The 17,838-nt window shown below is 52.4% G+C and overlaps 1 protein-coding gene across 1 annotated transcript; it reads left to right on the forward strand.

Annotated features, from left to right (window-relative positions):
• The first annotated feature begins 62 nt into the window (after positions 1-62).
• ABHD14A (abhydrolase domain containing 14A) lies at positions 63-15,273 on the forward strand. Its single transcript, XM_036737414.1, has 5 exons — positions 63-414; positions 12,519-12,727; positions 13,526-13,641; positions 13,798-14,033; positions 14,853-15,273. Exons 2-5 carry the CDS (start codon positions 12,522-12,524, stop codon positions 15,033-15,035), a joined length of 741 nt encoding a protein of 246 aa, XP_036593309.1. The 5' UTR covers positions 63-414; positions 12,519-12,521; the 3' UTR covers positions 15,036-15,273.
• The last annotated feature ends 2,565 nt before the right edge of the window (positions 15,274-17,838 follow it).

The following is a 17,838-nucleotide window of genomic DNA, read 5'->3' on the forward strand; positions in this document are numbered from 1 at the left end:
AAGGCGGATCCCGCTCCGGCCCGGCCCGGCCCCGGGCCCTCCTCCGGCTCTTCCCCGCCCCATCGGGGAAGGCTGCTCAAGGGAGGTGGGGTCGGCACTGCCCTCTCCGGCGCAGGCTGGGCTTGCCCTCGCGCGGACCCGCCCTCCCAGCCCCCTCCCACCCCAGCAGCCCCCGGCCCCAGGCTCCATCCTTCCCAGGGGCCCGGGCCTGGGGAGCCCCGGAGGCAGCAGCGAGAGCCGTGGCCCAGGCGGGCCGGGCGACTCTGCAGCCACTTCTGGAACTCCGCGTCCCAGGGCCTAGTGACGCGCCGCCGTCCGGCGCCCTCATTGGCTGCTTCTTGCCCCGCCCTCCCCAGAAATCTGCGTCCGCTGCGGAGTTGCCCGGCCCCCGCCGGGCTTTCGGGGCGGGGCCCGGTGAGTGCGAGCGTCCGCGAGGAGGGGGCATAGGGACCCCTCCTAGACTCCTGGGCCGACCTGAGTCCCGTAGCGCTCCGGTCTGGCCCAGGGTGCTGGAAGCGTGGCTGTGTGCGTGTGCGTGCGTGCATGGGTGCGGTACGTTTGTGCGGGCTCGGGCTGGCGAGTGCGGATCGGGCCGGCGAGCTTTAACATTTGTGCCCGAGAGCCTTTATGGGGATTCCGTGCGCAGGAGAGCGAACTGTGTCGGGGTGCAGGGACGGTGCTGGGGCTCCGGGCCTCGCGACGGGCGCTGCTGGTGCACGTGCGAAGAGTGCCGAGGTTTAGCGGCCCAGGCTTAAAGCTGGAAGGGACCTGAGCTGCCTCCGTTAAAATTTTATCTTTTTGTTTTGCTTTTTATTGGTGGTTTTTGTGAGAGACACTGCGGTCGTGTCCAGGTACCCCTTCCCTCTAAAACAAAGAAGTTAAGCAGGACCAGCCAGCACCTCTGCAGCCTCAGTGTCCAATGGCGTGCCACACTCTGCAGGGGGGCAGTAAATCTGCCCAGTGGCTGGAGCGCCAGACTTGGAGTCCAGAAGGCCTCACTACCTTGGGCAAACGTGTAAAATGAGCACGATCATAGCCCCCACCTCCCAAGATGGTGGTCAGGACAGTTGTAAAACCTTTGTGCTATCGTATAACATGCTACCGGTTGTTATTGAAGGCTAAGTGGACACCCTCCCCGACTTCTACTTAGAGGGAGGATATGATTTTCATTAAGTTCTCAATTGAGCTGCCTGATCCAGCCGTTTTCAGGTACAGCTTCTGACCCTCCGTGACCCCATTTGTGGTTTTCTTGTGTCTGAGGGATTTGAACCCAGGAAGATGAGTCTTCCTGCCTCCAGGCCCGGCTCTCTAGCCCCAGCAGTAGGAGTTAATGTTCTGATTTTGCCCATTTCCATCATGTGATGTAGTTTTTTCCATGTTGCCCCAAATTCTTCATTTTCCTAGTTTCTCACCCCAAAGTACTATTCCGTTAATATACCACATCCACTACCAATATACCACAATTTGCTCATTTCCCGGTAGATGGGTACTCATTGTGTTCCCAGTTTTTTGTTATAATAATGATAAGTAGCCAACATTTATATGAAGCTCCCCACATTCCAAGCATTGTGATCAGAGCTTTCCAATTATTATATGAGCCTCCTAACAACGCGGGGAGGTAGGCACTATTATCCATGTTACAGATGAGGAAGCTGAGGCAAATGGGGTGAAGTGACTTGTCAGGGGTTACAGATCTAGTAAATATCTGAGGTCAAATTTGAACTCGAGTCTTCCCTCCTTCAGGCCCAATGCACTATCCACTGCCCCATCTGTTGCTGACTTAGGAGGAGAGAGTGAGGCTGATGACTTTGCACAGCTCTGCCTCACTTAAATCTAATTCACATGCAAGTCAAGCCCTCACCCTTGTGATGTCCTCGGTCTTCTTTGAGAAAAACCACAGAAAGTGCTGCTGCGAATATCTTGGTATAATATATGGAGACTTTCTGTTTTTCACCTCCTTAGGGTAAAGGAAATGAACACTTTAGTGACTTTAACCATAGTACTCTAAATTGTTTTCCAGCATATGTGAACCAGTTTCCAGCACCACCAGCATCATGTCAGTGTGCCTGTCTTCCCATGGTCCCTCTGTCTTTAATCATTTTTGCCACTTTGATGGGTGTGAGGTAAAATACCAGAGTTGTTTCAATTTGCATTCCTCTTATTCAAAGTTATTTGGAGATTATTTTCCCACACTGTGGCTGATAGTTTTCCCTCCAAAACTACAAGCTGTTCATTCGTAGCCTTTGACTGCCTACCTATCCGAGAATGGCTATATTTGAGTGCCTTTTTATCTTTCACCAGTGAAATTGAATGCAAAGATTTTTCTCCTGCTCAACCCTTCCTCTTATTCTAGTTGCATTGATTTTATTTTCATTTTTTATGTAGCTGAAATTATTTATTTTATCTTTTATAATCACCCCTGTCCCTTGTTTGGTTAAGAATCGCAAACCCATCCCCCTTTACCCCCGGCCGTAGTTGTGAAAGGCACTGACTTCTGTCTTCTGATTTTTCTTTACGCTTTGACTGTTTGTTTCCATTTAAGCAGTTTGGAGCCTACTGTGCTGTCCCCTGGTAGCTGCTCATCTGAGTATACTTTCTGCCAAACTGCTTTCCAGTGCGCTCAGCAGTTCTGGTTGAGTAGAGGGTGCTTTCCCAAAGAGTTTGTGTCTGGAGTTTAGGGGACACTAGCCAGCTGCCCATTATTTTGCAGAGGAGAAAACCCAATTTGAGGATGAGTGACTTACCTAAGGTCATACGGCTTGTTTAGTTGTTTCAGTCATTTGGGGTTTTCTTGGCAAACATACTGGAGTGGGTTTATCATTTCTTTCTCCTGGTAAGTGGCAGAACTGTATTCAGATCTATGTTTGGATTCCAGTCTTTGTTCTTTCCAATAGAAGAACATCCGCTCTTGGGAATTTTCCTGTTACTACTGAAGGCACCATCATCTTCCTGGTCAGCCAGGCTTACAGCCCTGGTATGATCCCTGACTCCTCCCTCACACTCACTCCATGTGGCCAATCTGTTGCCAGATCCGATCTTCATAACCTCTCTCCTCCAGGTCCCCTTCTCTATATTCACATAACCACCCCCACCTCTAATTCAGGCCCTTATTATTTCTCACCAGGGCTAATTGGTCTCCCTGCTTTAACTCTCCTTACTCCAATCCATCCTCTGGTCAAGGAAAGAAGGAAGGGAGGGAGGGAAGGACAGAGGGAGGTAGGAAGAAAGGAAGGAGGAAAGGAAGAAGGGAAGGAAGGGATAGAAGGGGGAGGAAGGGAAGAAGGAAGGACAGAGGGAGGGAAGGAAGGAAGGAAACATTAAAACTATGATCCAGGTGTAGTAAGCTCTTTAGAAACATCTCATCTGATCCTCACAACACTTCTGGGAGGTAGGTGCTAATGTAGAGGGGGAGAAGAAACCCAGGGATGCAGGGATCCCAAACCAAAGTTCCCAGGGTGAAGCCGCCTGGAATGAATTCACAGATGCAAGCATTCTTTAAGTCAAGGAGGCAAAGATTTATTACGCTTTTCAGCGGGCAAGGGTTCTTAGGGAACCTGCTTTAATTTTTACTGCAGCCCTGGCTTGGTCAGAGACAGGATGGCAAGGTGAAAGATCTTAATGATTCTGACTTTTTACTCAAGTAAACTTCACTTTTGTGTTCACTCCTTAAAAACTTTTGAAAGTGAGAACTTTGAATTTGCCAGTCAAAGGTGAGTGGGACTCTGGAAAAGATCCAGTGGCGCCTTGTCCCTTCTACTGGGGAGCTCAAAGTGTCTCTTTTTCAGATCTATGCATTTTCCCAATTTGCCTTTGTGCCAAATGGTATAATAAATTCTGACTTATCTTAAGCATCAAATTAGAAGTAACACATTTCACTTAAATTTAAGGGAAAAGTTTCCTGCTTTCTTTCTTATCTCTCTTCACATTCCAAATTGGCCAGATTTGGAATGGAGGAAGAAAGAAAGCATTTTTCCAACAACTTCCCAAAAGTTTCTAAACCTTTTACTCTCAAAACCTCTATTCACATGCTTAAACTGTCTTGCCTTTTTTTTCTGGTAGACTTTGATCAAAGCCTCTTTAAAACTGCACATACCCTCTTCAACTTGCCTTTTCCATTATATAACATAAACAAGAAAACACTTTTCTCTCTCTTTCTCTCTCCCCCGCCCTCCTGCTCCTCCGAAGAGACTGGAGTGAGGGAGGGAGAGAAAGACAGAGATAATGGACATTACAAGGCGTTAGATTACACACACACAGAAACACAGATACAGAACACAGACTGAAGAAATCTCTGGGAGTGGAGAAAATTTTCCCATGTGTCCAGCCTGCTCAGCAAACAGCCTGTGACTTCTTCTTACCTTCAGGAGCACATATAAAGCTACCCACCTTTCCAAGTCTCTTTATACTTTATTTCCCTGCACATACTCAACAATCTGTATTAATCTTCTTGCTACCGGGTTATCCCACACGGAGTCCCTCCCATTAGAATGTGGATTTCTCAAAGGCTAGGGCTGTTTTTTCCTTTCTTTCCCTAGCCTAGGCCCTTTGCACAGTAATTGACCAGGAGTAAGTAAGTGGTATGTTTTTTGATCCACTGATCTACTGGTTATTAGGGCAGCTAAGTGGTGCAATGAATAAGGTCCTGGGCCTGAAATCAGGAAGATCTGAGTCCAAATCTAGCTCCATGTACTCCTATTTGGTGACTCTGGACAAGTCACTTAACCTATGAAGAGGTCAGGGAACCAATATGAAGAGGTCAGGGAACTATATGTTTTTAGGGGTGCTTGAGATCCCAAAATACCTACACACCGGGTCCTGCTTGAATGAATTTGACTCAAGCCTTCTCACAGCCAAATATAGGCAAAGTTTATTACAGATTTGCCATATTGGGTTGTTGTTGGGATTTGGGTGGGGGTGGGACGCCGCTTAGGGCTGGGTGGAGGGTGGGGCAGGGACTACAGCTTTCCGGGTATAACGCTTTTCCGGGTATATCGCTGGGCGGTGCCGGCTTAGGATGAAGCCCGTCCATATAAGGCAATGTTATAGCTCTCGCCACTGGATTGGCTGCAATAGGTTATATAATGTACGGGGATAGGGGAAGAGAGTCAGAGTCAGAGTCGAGCAGTCGCCGTGGAAGATGTACCAATAAAGACCGTGAGCGAGATCCTCTGGCGTTCTGTCTGGTGAATTCCGGTCTGGGTGGAGGCCAGGCCGGCCGGTGACGACCGAAGGCTCGGTGTAGGAGCAGAAGAGGTCCCCCGGGGAGGACTGCCCGCGACCCCCGGCCCAGGAAGAGGCCTAGGGGGAACGCGGCAGGTTGGCCCCCGAACAGGGACCGGCCTAGGACGGCTGGACCGTTGCAGAGTTCCGGAAGAGCCCCGGTGATAGGGGGGACTAGCCCGACTAGGGCGGACCAGACAGCTTCTCCGTGCAGGTAACGGGGGAAAGGCCCGGAGATGGGGCAAGCGCGCAGCCTCCCTTTGCTGCGGCCAGAGGATCGGGACTTATTAACTTTACAGGTCAGAACTGCTTTGTCTAAACGGGGGTTGTCCGCCTCCACGGAGCAGCTAAAGCGGCTCGTGGAAAAGTTGCTGGTGGTGGCTCCGTGGCTCATACACTCGGGGTTTCAGCCGGACCGTTTTCCGGTCTTACAGCAGCAAATGCTGTCTTATCAAAAACAGTGCCCGGGTTTTCTTCTTCCGGAGGACTTTGGCTTGATGGCCGCCATTAAGGGGTTGCTCGACCCCAGGCCTCCTCCGGACACCAGCACGGCAGAGACTCAGACGGAGACCCGGCCGCTCGGTGGGGGCCCGGGAGGGGAGACTGATCTGACTGAGGTGGTGGTAACTGGGCCAAGGCCCGCGGCCTCTGCTCCCCCGTTGTACCCTTGGGAGGATATGCAGGAGGCGGGAAATGAGCGGCCTCAGGCGGAACATACAGGACAATGGCCCCTTTTTGAGACGAAAAGACTAGTCTCGGAGAACTGCTACCACGCTTCAGGCGCAGTTCGACTTTTTGGAGCGGTGGGCGCACCCAGCAAAGATGGCGCCGGTTTCCGGCCGAGGGAGGAGTCGCGGGCGGTTCCCTCCTGCGGGGAAGGGGAGGCGCGAGGGAGGGGTGGTGTGCCAGAGGGCCGCCCACTGCCCCGCCCTCCAGAACAGGAACGCAGATCTACTTCCTCTTTTCCCCACTCTGACGGCGAAAGCGAAAGCTGCTATGAGCGGCTCAGCCCGGGGGATAGATCAGGCGGGTACCTTCCTCTGATACCTCGCGCGATCCGCGAAGCTATGCGGTCCGGAGAGGTGGTGGACTCAGAAATCTCTGAGGCATTTCCATTATTTCTGGATAATGGTACCCGAGTTTTTCAGCCCCTGCCGCTGAAGACCATTAGGGAATTTAAGCAGGCGGTGCAGGAGAATGGCCCCGCTTCCCCGTTGGCACAGCGCCTTCTTTCTAATATGACTGTCTCCACAGTCTGGACCCCGCGTGATTTCGATGACCTCGCGTTGGGGGTCCTGAGCCCTGTGGACTACACGGCGTTCCAGGCTATCAAAGAAGCGGAGGCTAGAGCGCTCCAAGCGCGCACCGAGGGGCCCCCGGGGCGGGTAGACCTGTTGTTGGGCCGGGGACAATACAGTGATCCCCGGGTACAGGCCACTTTTAGTAACCAGGAGCTGGAGGATGTGCGGGTAGTGCATCAACAGGCATGGCAAAGGCTGGGGCGTACCTCTGCAGGAACCCCAGCTGGCCTGGCCGATATGCGCCAGAAGCCAGGGGAGAGCGCACTTGAGTTTGCCACGCGAGTGCGGAGATACGTGGACAGCACGTTTGCAGGGCCGGGCCGGGAACTCATCATTAAGCAGATCCTCCGAGAGGGGTTCCGGGGGGAGGCGAAGACAGCTCTGGCGGCCTTGCCCCCCGACGCCACCCCGGACCAAATGATAGAAAAGGTGATGTCCCTCGCTCCTCCCTGTCCCATGGAAGTCTTGGCGACGGCCATAGAACGGGACCGGAGGGATCGCTTGAAAGAGGAGGCCGCGAGAAATGACGCCCTGGTAGAGGCTTTGAACCGCCTCGCGGTCTCCCGGGACTCCGGATCCGACCGTCGGTGCTTTAAATGTGGTCAGCTGGGTCACTTTCGGGCCCAGTGTCCACAAAGCTGCGGGTCGGGACGAGGCACCCCAAATTGCTTCCGCTGCGGAAAGCCTGGCCATATGGCGAAATTTTGCCGCTCCGACCAAAGGAACCCCACCCAGGAGTCGGGAAACGAGCACGGGGGGCCGAGAAAGCGGGCAACTCGCCCCCCCCGGGTCCAGTCCTTACGGCCCGAGACTCAACCACCCTTCCCTCGTGGGGGGCAATAGAAATCCCGGTCCAAGGGCCAGCAGGAGTGCTCCTGGCCACGGGGAACCCTTTTCAGTCCCGCTATACCGTTCCCACCCAGGTGCTGGCCCCCGGTGACCCGTTACTGGTAGTTAACCCACACCCTATTCTAGTTGATATTTTCCCAGGTGAGGTCCTCGCTCAGGCAGTGCCGTTCCAGGACACAGAGGCTGATTCTTGCCTTTGGATGGAGAAGATCACAATGGACCGCCCCATGATGATCCTCCTGGTGGAGGGACAGCCAGTGCGGGGTCTCGTAGACACGGGAGCCGATCGCTCCGCGCTGCCCCGCAACCAGTGGCCTCCTCAAATTCCACGCCGACGAGCTGGCAAGCCAGTAAAGGGAGTGGGAGGAGTAGTGGAGGCATGGGAGGCCGCCAGGCCTATGACTTGGAGACGGGACGCGCTTGAGGGCCAGTTTAGCCCTTTGTGCGTTCCGGGTCTCACCTATGCACTATGGGGTCGTGACATCCTTGCACAGCTCGAGGTTACCTTGTCCGGCCCGGATACTTTAAACTCTTGAGGGCCACTGATCGTGACACGGGCACCCCCACACCCCGAATCACTTGGACATCTACCACGCCAGTGTGGGTAGACCAGTGGCCCCTCCCGTTGCAAAAGCTTCACCGGGAGCGGCGGTTCTCTCTTGGGAGAAAGAGGGAGAAAATTGGACCTTGACTCCTCAGACTGTTCCCCCCCCCCAGGACGTTTGCGTCCAACCCCCTTTCTTCTGGCTCCTCATCAACGCATCTCTCTCCGACCCCCTTCTCAACTGTTCAAAGGTTGAATGTCACCTCTCCCCTTGCTGGAATGGCCCCTTTGCGCCGACTGCGGTGGTGGCCCTACCTGGCTGCTGCGGCGGCCTTCCTCGCCCTGCTTATTGCGGTCCGCGTTCTTTGCGCCAGCGGGTTGGTTACCGCGCCCTGCGGGCCGTAGGTGTGGGGGAGGACCCCTCAGGTTGATTGGATCTTGATTCCGCTTTGTGAGCACTGCCCTATGTTTCCCCTTCTTCCTTTTAATTTTAGTTTAAGGGGTGAATTGTTGGGATTTAGGTGGGGGTGGGACGCCGCTTAGGGCTGGGTGGAGGGTGGGGCAGGGACTACAGCTTTCCGGGTATAACGCTTTTCCGGGTATATCGCTGGGCGGTGCCGGCTTAGGATGAAGCCCGTCCATATAAGGCAATGTTATAGCTCTCGCCACTGGATTGGCTGCAATAGGTTATATAATGTACGGGGATAGGGGAAGAGAGTCAGAGTCAGAGTCGAGCAGTCGCCATGGAAGATGTACCAATAAAGACCGTGAGCGAGATCCTCTGGCGTTCTGTCTGGTGAATTCCGGTCTGGGTGGAGGCCAGGCCGGCCGGTGACGACCGAAGGCTCGGTGTAGGAGCAGAAGAGGTCCCCCGGGGAGGACTGCCCGCGACCCCCGGCCCAGGAAGAGGCCTAGGGGGAACGCGGCAGGTTGTCTTAAGAAATCTCACCTTTTGTGAGCTCATTTTCACAAGCAGGCCAGATGCCATCTGAGCATCTTCATGGAGACAAGACAAAACTTATATACACAAAGATTGTGGGAGGGATCTAGGGTGGTCCTGGGGTGATGGGAGGAGGGGTTTAGGGAGGGTCTTGAGGAGGAGTCTAAGGAGGAGCTTGATGGGACTGGGATGAGGTCAGACTCCAGGAACCAAGAGAATGGATTAAGAGTGGGAAGTAGCTGAAGGCTACCTGGAGTTAATAGACCTTGCAGAGCTAGGCTAGTTTAAGGGTAACAGATTTGGGCATAGACGCTTTGACAAGATCAAGAGTGGAAACTAGCCAGACAATGGAGGGCTAAGCTAGGTTAGAGTAATCTAGCCTAGAGATTTGTGCCTAGCAATAATGAAAGGCTTATGGCCTCAGGCAAACGCCTCATCAAGTGGGAAGATTCAAGGGGAGTTCAAGTGGGCTCCTACAATCTAAACCTCATCACTCTGCCTGCCTCAGTTTCCCTATCTGTAAAATGGGGATGGCACAGTGGATAGAGAGCCAGGACTGGAGTCTTCCTGGTTTCAAATCAGGCCTCAGACACTTACTAGCTGTGTGACCTTGGGCCAGTCACTTAACACAATTTGCCTTAGTTTCCTCACCTGTAAAATGAGCTAGAGAAGGAAATGGCAAACCACTTGTTTCAACAATCCATCGAGCAGCTGCTGTGGGGGTGTAAAACCAACAACAACCAGCTCACAGAATACTGTAAGCCCAGGTTCTTTTGATCTGCTTTACTAAGGAAAGCAACGTTAAGGGGTTAACAATCTTATTTTAATCCAGCATACAAACATCATTCACTTAGTTCAGGGGAAAAATCCAGCACCCTGAACTTCAGAGCAAATACAAACAAATTACAAACATCGACAGACCAAATATAATTCATAGTTACCAAGAGAACCATCAACATCTGAATTTAGCCGGAAGGCCCTTACAGGCTGCCCAGAGTCCCAAGCCTCCAGGAGTGAGAGCCTTTAGCAAATAGCTCTGTTCTCCCTTTTTATACAATTTCAGACGTCATCAAACATCATCTGAGGGACCAGAACGTAGGCTCCTATGATTGGCTCTGATGTTAGCCCCTCACTTCATTGGCCCCACCTGGAGCCCCACCTTAGTTACCAATTCACACCCACATAGTCTTAGAACCTAATAGATAGGGGTTTGGGCCCAGGGCTTAGCACCTAGTAAGACTCAATCAAAGACACTGAATTAATCAAAGGAAACAAAGACCAAACTCTTCAAGGGCACTTGAACTAAGTGCTAAGGAGCCCATTTTGATTGCCAATACCAGTATCTCTGCCAAGAGAACCCCAAATGGGGTCATGAAGAATCAAACATGACTGAACAGCAAGAAAATATGTAAAGGGCAGTGTGTATAGGTGCCAGGGGCGTTATGTGACGAAGCTGCCAAGCTAATTAACAGTGCTGTCCCTCTTCCCTGTCCCCTTCCTCCCCTCCTTTCCCCCTCCTCTCTCTACCTCCTCCCTCTCTGTCCCTCAAGGCCTGGAGACCATTCCCAAGAGTAGAGGAGGGGTGTCCCAGAAAGGACAGAGGCAAGGCCTGGTTTAGGTTGTGGTAAACACAGGAGGCTTTAACCAGATTAAGAGTCTTTGGGATTAATAGGCTGGGGGTGGCTGGGAGTGGGGAGGGGTGGAGTAGATGGGGTGGTTAGGGAAGCGAAGAGTTCCTTCGGGAGGTTTAGAATCTTTCCAATCATGCCAGACTCCTTGCCCAGAGGGAATGGAATATGTTACCAGTGATGTCTGGGCCAAGTATTCCAGTTACCTCTAGGGAAGTTAAGTGACTTTTCCAAGTTCTTACAGTTAGCAAGTAACAGCTGGAATTCAATCCCAGGTCTTTGGATTGAAAATCTAATGTTCTTTCCACAGCTGAGAGATAGAGTGGATAGACTTGTGCTCTTGGATTCATGAAGATCTGAGTTCAAATTCTGCCTCAGATGATTACTTCTCTCACCCTCAGTTTCCTAGGATTTAAATGGAGATAATAGCATGAGGAGCAAAGGAGGTGATACATGTAAAGCACCATATAGATGTTAGCTATCTTTATTGCTATCATCCCAATTTTACAAATACATAGGATCCTTAGATTGTGGAGCTGGAAGGGACTTAATTAATTCAGCTGTCTGGGTTTACAGAACAGGGGAGTGGGTCCCACAGAGAGGGGAAGGAGCTTAACCAAGATCACACAAGTGGCAAGTGGTATAGCCAGGATTTTGGTTGTAAATCATCTGACTCCAAATCAAGTCTTCCTTCCACTATTCCAGGGGTAGGGAACCTGTGGCCTCCAGGCCACGTGTAGCCCTTTAGGTCCTTAACTAACTAGGGCCACACTTGAGGATCTAGAGGGCCACATGTGGCCTCAAGGCGGCAGGTTCCCCAATCCTAGCCACGAGTTGTCAGATTCCAGCCATGGAGGGGAACACAGACACACACAGAGAAGTCCAGTTTGAGCAGGGGAATTCTCTTGCTCAGGGTGATGGTTTTGTGGTCCCTATTTTTCCCTTTGCCTATCAGTAAGTGTTCCTTTGGTGAAACTCTAGTACCTGCTGAAGGGTGACCAGGTTTTTTCTCTCTGACCCCCTGAATTCCAGAGGGAACAGTACAGGCAGCGCTGTACCTCCAATGGCTGTGGGTAGTGGCAGTACACTATTCTGATCCTATTCCCAGGCATTAAGCAGGAGGGGACAGAGACCAGGCCTGGCGCTACAAGCTTCTCTCCCCACCACAGTAACTCATTGCTTGGGATGAAGAGGACTTTCTGTGATTTGGGCCAGTGAGCCCCGGGGACTCTGGGTAGTTTATACAAGGACCACAGGGGCTTATGGAGGATGCACAGGCCTTTTTGGGCTCAATGTGAAAAGTGTCTTTGCCATTCAGGGGGTGCCGTGAAAGGGTGGGGCCAGGATATGGTATCTGTGTGTCTAAAGTATGTGTATGGGAGATGATGTTTCTATAAGAGATGTGTGTATGTGTATGTAAGAGGCATGTGTCTGTGCATGCAAAGGATAGTGTCTGTGTGTAAAACCGTTTGGAAGGGACACTGTATGCCTGAGGAAGGGACATAGAATCAGGTGGGCAGAGTTGGAAGGGGCCTCAGAGAGCACTGGGTATATAAGCTGTCCCTGGATAGGAATCTTCTTCCCAGTAGTATCAGCCAGTGATCATGCAGCCACCACTGGGGGGACCCTACATGCAGCTACAGGTTGCTCTGTTGGCAAGGAAGGGCAGCGTACCTGTTCCATTGGGATGTCCAATATGGGCAGGGGCGTGTGTGTGGACCTTAGTACAGATGTCTTGAGAACCCAGAAGCCTTTGACTATTGGGGTGGGTCCCTGGAAAGGTTGAGAGGCTCAGCCCCAGTTCACACTCCAAGCCTGGGAGAATGAGGGAGCAGCGCAGAGGCTGAGCTGGGAGTTCCTGAGCCCCAGAGCTAGCTGGGCCACCCTAAAACTAGCGTTGGCTCTGACTACCCCTGGGGGATGGGCTAGAACCCTTTCTCCAGCCAGAGGTTCCAGTGGGGTCAGTTAGATGTAGAGTCCGTTGAGAAGTGTGTGGGAATTCCTTCCCTGACTCTCAGCCATCCTGTTCCCTGCAGGGCATGCAGGGCACCCCAAAACTGCCCAAGGGGGTCCTGCTGGCCCTGGGCCTGCTCATTACTATACTGCTGTACCTGGGACTGCCTAATCTCCCCCATCCCCTCATCTGGACCTGGGACAGCGACAATGTCACCATCCTGGCTGGTCTTACACACAGCAACTCTTCAGTCTTCTACCGGGAGGTACAGCCCCTTCACAAGCCCCACAGGTGCGTGTCCATTGTACTTGGCTCAGCCACTGTGTGACAGAGCCCCTGTATCGGGGTCCTGGCCTCCTGGGGCCACCCCTCCCCCTTCTGGCTGGTGCTTCAAGGATGCCGGGCTTCCCCACCCTCGGGCTGAGTGAGCATCATCAGCCTCGGTTTGAATCCTAGCTTTGCTGTGAACTCGCTGTGTGACCCTTTAAGAAAAGCCCAGGCTTTGGAGGCAGTGGACCCAGGTCCGAATCCCAGCCCCTTTCTTACTACTTGGATGATACCCTGAGCAAGTGACTGTAGGTTTCCTCATCTGAAAATTCAGGGGATTGGATTAGATGGTCTCCAAGGTCCTCTCCAGCTCTGATTCCTGATATCCCCTAAATCCTCTTACCTTTCTCAGTGTCAGTTTTCCCATCTGTGAAATGGGGATCATAATTCTGGCACCATTCACCTCACGGGGTCAGATGAGAGAATGTGTAGATAAAGTGCTTTTGTAAATTGTAAAGCGAGTCTCTCTGTCCCTGGGACTGAGGCTAAGCCTTTCTCAGGCCCATCTCTTCATGTCACCCTCTCCCCCAATGGGACAGAGTCCAGTCTTGATACCCTATCCACTGGGGGGAGGATTGGAGAGGGGGTACCTCTAAAGTACATAGAAATCCTCAGAAGGTCAATGTGGTGGAGACCTTTCTCACTTCCCCTTTTCTGCCTCTCCTCGTCTGGCTGAGCTGGTCTGAAGCTGGGGAGGCCAGGGTGTGGGAGGGGACATCAGGCTCCTTGAATCTCAGGGTCATGCATCCTGTCTTTCCACAGGATTGAGGTGGTATTACTACATGGGAAGGCCTTTACTTCACACATCTGGCAGCAGCTGGGGACACTGGAGAAGCTGTCCCGAAGGGGCTACCGGGCCATTGCTCTAGACCTCCCTGGTGAGACCCAGGATCCCTGTGGAGGATCCTCTAGGGAAAGAAAGCTTGGTGGCTCTAGGGCTGAGAGAAGGGCCTGAGGGGGAGGGCCATGGGAAGCCTTCAAATCCTACCTTCTCTGTGTCTCTCTCTGCCCCACCCCCCCATCCCTGTCTCCAGGTTTTGGGAATTCATTCCCCTCCCCTGCAGCCAGCACAGAGGCTGGACGGGCAGATCTCCTGGACAAAGTCCTGAAGGACCTGGAGGTCAAAAACCCGGTGTTGGTCAGCCCCTCCTTGAGTGGCCTCTACTCTCTGCCCTTCCTGATGCGTCCTCACCAGCAGCTTTATGGCTTTGTCCCCATTGCTCCCACCTTCACTGAGAACTATACACAGAAGCAGTTCTCAGCCATCAAGGTACGTCTGATGAACAGGAGACCAGCAGAAGGGAAGGTGCATGGGCTGGTGGGCGGTGGAGGGGTGGCACCTGATGAGTCAACAGGAACCCCTGGTCAGAGTGGGGAGGCACAGCTTCTAGAAGAGACCTCAGAGGCCAGGAGTCCAACCCCCTTTTTTTTAAGTGAGGAAACTAAAGCCCAGGGAGGGGCAGTAAGTTTCGGAGGCAGGATTTGAACCCAGCCCTCTGCCTTTGGAGCCACAATGTCCTCTGACCTCTTTTGGAGGTCCTGTCCTCAGGAGGCCTTGGACTGAGGAGGAGACCAACAGCCAGGATCAGAAGGGTGGCGTTACAGTTGGAGAATGTAGGATAAAATTTTGGCTCTGCTGCTTCCTACCAAACTGCTAAGCCTCTCTGGACTTCACTGTCTTCATCCTGTGGCCTCCCCTGTTCTAAGAGTGGGGAGACATTGTCTCATCCTCAGGGAGCCCCAGGACCAGGAGGGGAAGTGGGAGACATCCCAAGCACTATGGAAGCAGCTCCAGGCACATATGCTACCCTGACAAAGGATCCAGTTTATACATTGGCTGATGGCATTGTGCTGGGAAGGCTTCCCTGTGGGGGTATACCTCAAACCGAGCCCTGAAGGAGGGTAGGGACTCGGGATGAAGCTAGAAGGTGGTGTTGAGGAAGAACGCCAAGGACTAAAGGCTTCTTGACAGGAAGCCCAGAGGATAGGGCTGCAGGCTAGTGGCCCCCCACTTCCTGGCTGCCCTCGGGGCTCCCTGCTCTGGGTCAGCTCAGGCTTTTTCCTTCCTCTCTACCACCACCCCCTGCAGACACCCACACTTATTGTATATGGAGCTCTAGACAAAGGCCTGGCCCAGGAGTCTCTGCGGAAGCTTCGATACCTCCCCAACCATTCAACAGTGAAGTTGCAGGATGCTGGCCACGCTTGTTACCTCCACCAGCCCCATGACTTCCACGACGCCCTGCTGACCTTCCTGGACAAACTGTCATGAAGTCTGCATCTCTGTGATGACCATTCTGTCTCTGGGTGGAGCAGGGTGGGCCCCGGGAATCCCAAGAGACTGAGGTAGGGGTCAGCAGACCTTTGCAAGACAATGTGTTTCTGTTCCCCAGTACCACAGAGGTACACCAGGCAGAAGGCTGGTGGAACAGGGAATGCCTGGTTGCCCTCTTGGGGCCTTGCCAACCCTCCACTCATTTGGACTTTAATAAATGAACTTTGTCTGCTTCCAGGGTATACATCCTGTTTGGGGTTGGGGAGGGCATGAGGTGGAGGGGGAAGGGTATGAAGGAAGGACGTCCTTGGAGACAGTTCACCCCACTCCCCTCTAGCATCTGACTTAGAGTTGTTTGGGGTTCTGAGGATGGGGGTGGGATGAACTAAGCCCTGGGCCCAGGAGCTGGGAGAACCTGGGTCCTTGCCCTTCACTTGCTGTGTGTTTCTGGCTAAGTCCTTTCCCCTGCCTAGACTGGTTTCTTCATCTATATAAAACTCACATCCCCAAAGAATCCTCTCTACAACATAATTGAGAAAGTTTCAGTCTATGCTTTGAGAAAACAAGGTCTTCTAAGGAAACTCCAAGGCTGGCCAGCTGAGGTGATGTCTTTTAGTGGATTCTCATAATCTTGCCAGGCAGGTGCTCTATTATCCCCATTTCACAGCTTAGGAAACTGAGGCTGAGAGGGGTTTGAAGTGACTTACCCAGAGTCCCACAATTAGGAAGCAGCTGACATTTGAACTCTCTTCTTCCTGTTGCCCAGTCCGGCTCTCTCTTCCTGATGTCCCCTAATGCTTAGGCTAACAACTGCTGAAAGCGAGGGCCTGTGACCCCACAGAGATGGCTGACTACGGTAATTTAGAGGATTCTTCATATCAGGCACCCAAAGGATAGCCTTGTCTCTATCCCAAATCAAGTATGGAATCAGGAGACTGCCAGGGGTTGCTGGCCCTGTCTTTAGGAGATGGTGGCTCAGTAGAGAGGCCTGCCCAACACCCCCAAAGACATGGAACAGCCCTCACAGATGACCCCCAATTTCCCTCCTCTGCCCCCATTAATGACTGGGGAAGCAAGGAGGCCACAGGGATGGTGATGGAGAGCAGTTGAAGAAGCCTTTTAGCCCGGGCCAGGACAAGCTGTGAGGGAGAGAGTAGCCTCCAGTCCCTGCCTGTGCCTTCTTTTCTCAGTGTGTCCAGGCTCCCAGGACCAAGCCACCTCTGACCAGGCTTGGAGGCTCATGTGTCCTGCTTCTGAAAATGAAGCTTGTGAGACCCTGCTCACTGTGATCAGGGCAGGGCCCAGAAAGGAAAGAGATTGGAGGGGGCGGGACAGTGAGACCTGATCTCTGTGGCTTTTGACGGGGGTACTCATATTGCGCCAGTGGGGTGGGTGACCTTTCATTGCGTGCTCAATAGAGTATGCGGAGCCAGGGGAGAGAGGATTGGGACAAAGAAGCTCAGAACTTGAAGGTGGGGGAAAGATGAGGGTAAGTGAATCCAAACCCCAGGCTGTGCTGAGTGGGTCAGTATCTTCCCCACCCCCACCCTCCACAAGCACCACTGCCCTGAGAAACACACCCAGCTCTCAAGTGAAAGCATTCACAGGCGGAGGGGGGGGGGGAGGGAAGGGGGCGTGGAGCTGACTCAGCACCTTGCACTGGGGAAGGGTAGGGGGAAGGAGACCTCGAAGTGAGTTCAAAGGCCTCCAGTGATGAACTGGCTGTCCAGGGAGAACAAAGGGCACTCGTGGTCAAACATTAAACATGCTAGCATACACTCTTGCACCCATCCATGTCCTCACCTCCACTAGGGTCCTGGAGTTTGGCAGCGGCTCGTCTCATGGGTCCTGGTCCTGCTATCCCAGAGTCACTCAGAGTAGGATGCCCACTGAGCCGCACCTGCAGGGAACCATGGGCGGTAAGGACTGCACAGGCAGCTTTCTTGTTAACAACACAGTCATCCTCAATAAACATTTAGGCACATTGCTTCGTATACGCAGAATAGAATTTATACGGCATCTTAAAGTTTGCAAAACATTTTCCAAATATTAGCATATTTGATCCTCACAACAACCCTGGGAGGTGGGTGCTATGATTATCCTGGTCTTACAGATGAGGACACTGAAGCAGACAGGATTAAGTGTCTTGCCCCAGGGTCACAGATATAATCAATATTACATACACTTGGTGATGAAGAGGTCAGAGAACCATATGAAAAGGTCAGGGAACCATATGTTTTTAGGGGTGCTTGAGACTCCCCAAATACCACCAGGTCCTACTCGAAAGAATTCAACTCAAGCCTTCTCACAGCCAAAGAGAGAGAAAGTTTATTACAGATTTGCCATATTGGGTTGTCTTAAGAAATCTCACCATTTGTGATGCTCGTTTTCACAAGTAGGCCAGATTTCGTCTGAGCTACATGGTATCTGAGCACCCTCACGGAGGCAAGATGAAACTTATATACACAAAGATTGTGGGAGGGATCTAGGGTGGTCCTGGGGTGATGGGAGGAGGGGTTTAGGGAGGGTCTTGAGGAGGAGTCTAAGGAGGAGCTTGATGGGACTGGGATGAGGTCAGACTCCAGGAACCAAGAGAATGGATTAAGAGTGGGAAGTAGCTGAAGGCTACCTGGAGTTAATAGACCTTGCAGAGCTAGGCTAGTTTAAGGGTAACAGATTTGGGCATAGATGCTTTGACATGATCAAGGGTGGAAACTAGCCAGACAATGGGGGGCTAAGCTAGGTTAGAGTAATGTAGCTTAGAGATTTGTGCCTAGCAATAATGAAAGGCTTATGGCCT

Source organism: Trichosurus vulpecula, chromosome 9 (genome assembly GCF_011100635.1).
Source record: "Trichosurus vulpecula isolate mTriVul1 chromosome 9, mTriVul1.pri, whole genome shotgun sequence".
NCBI lineage: Eukaryota > Metazoa > Chordata > Mammalia > Diprotodontia > Phalangeridae > Trichosurus > Trichosurus vulpecula.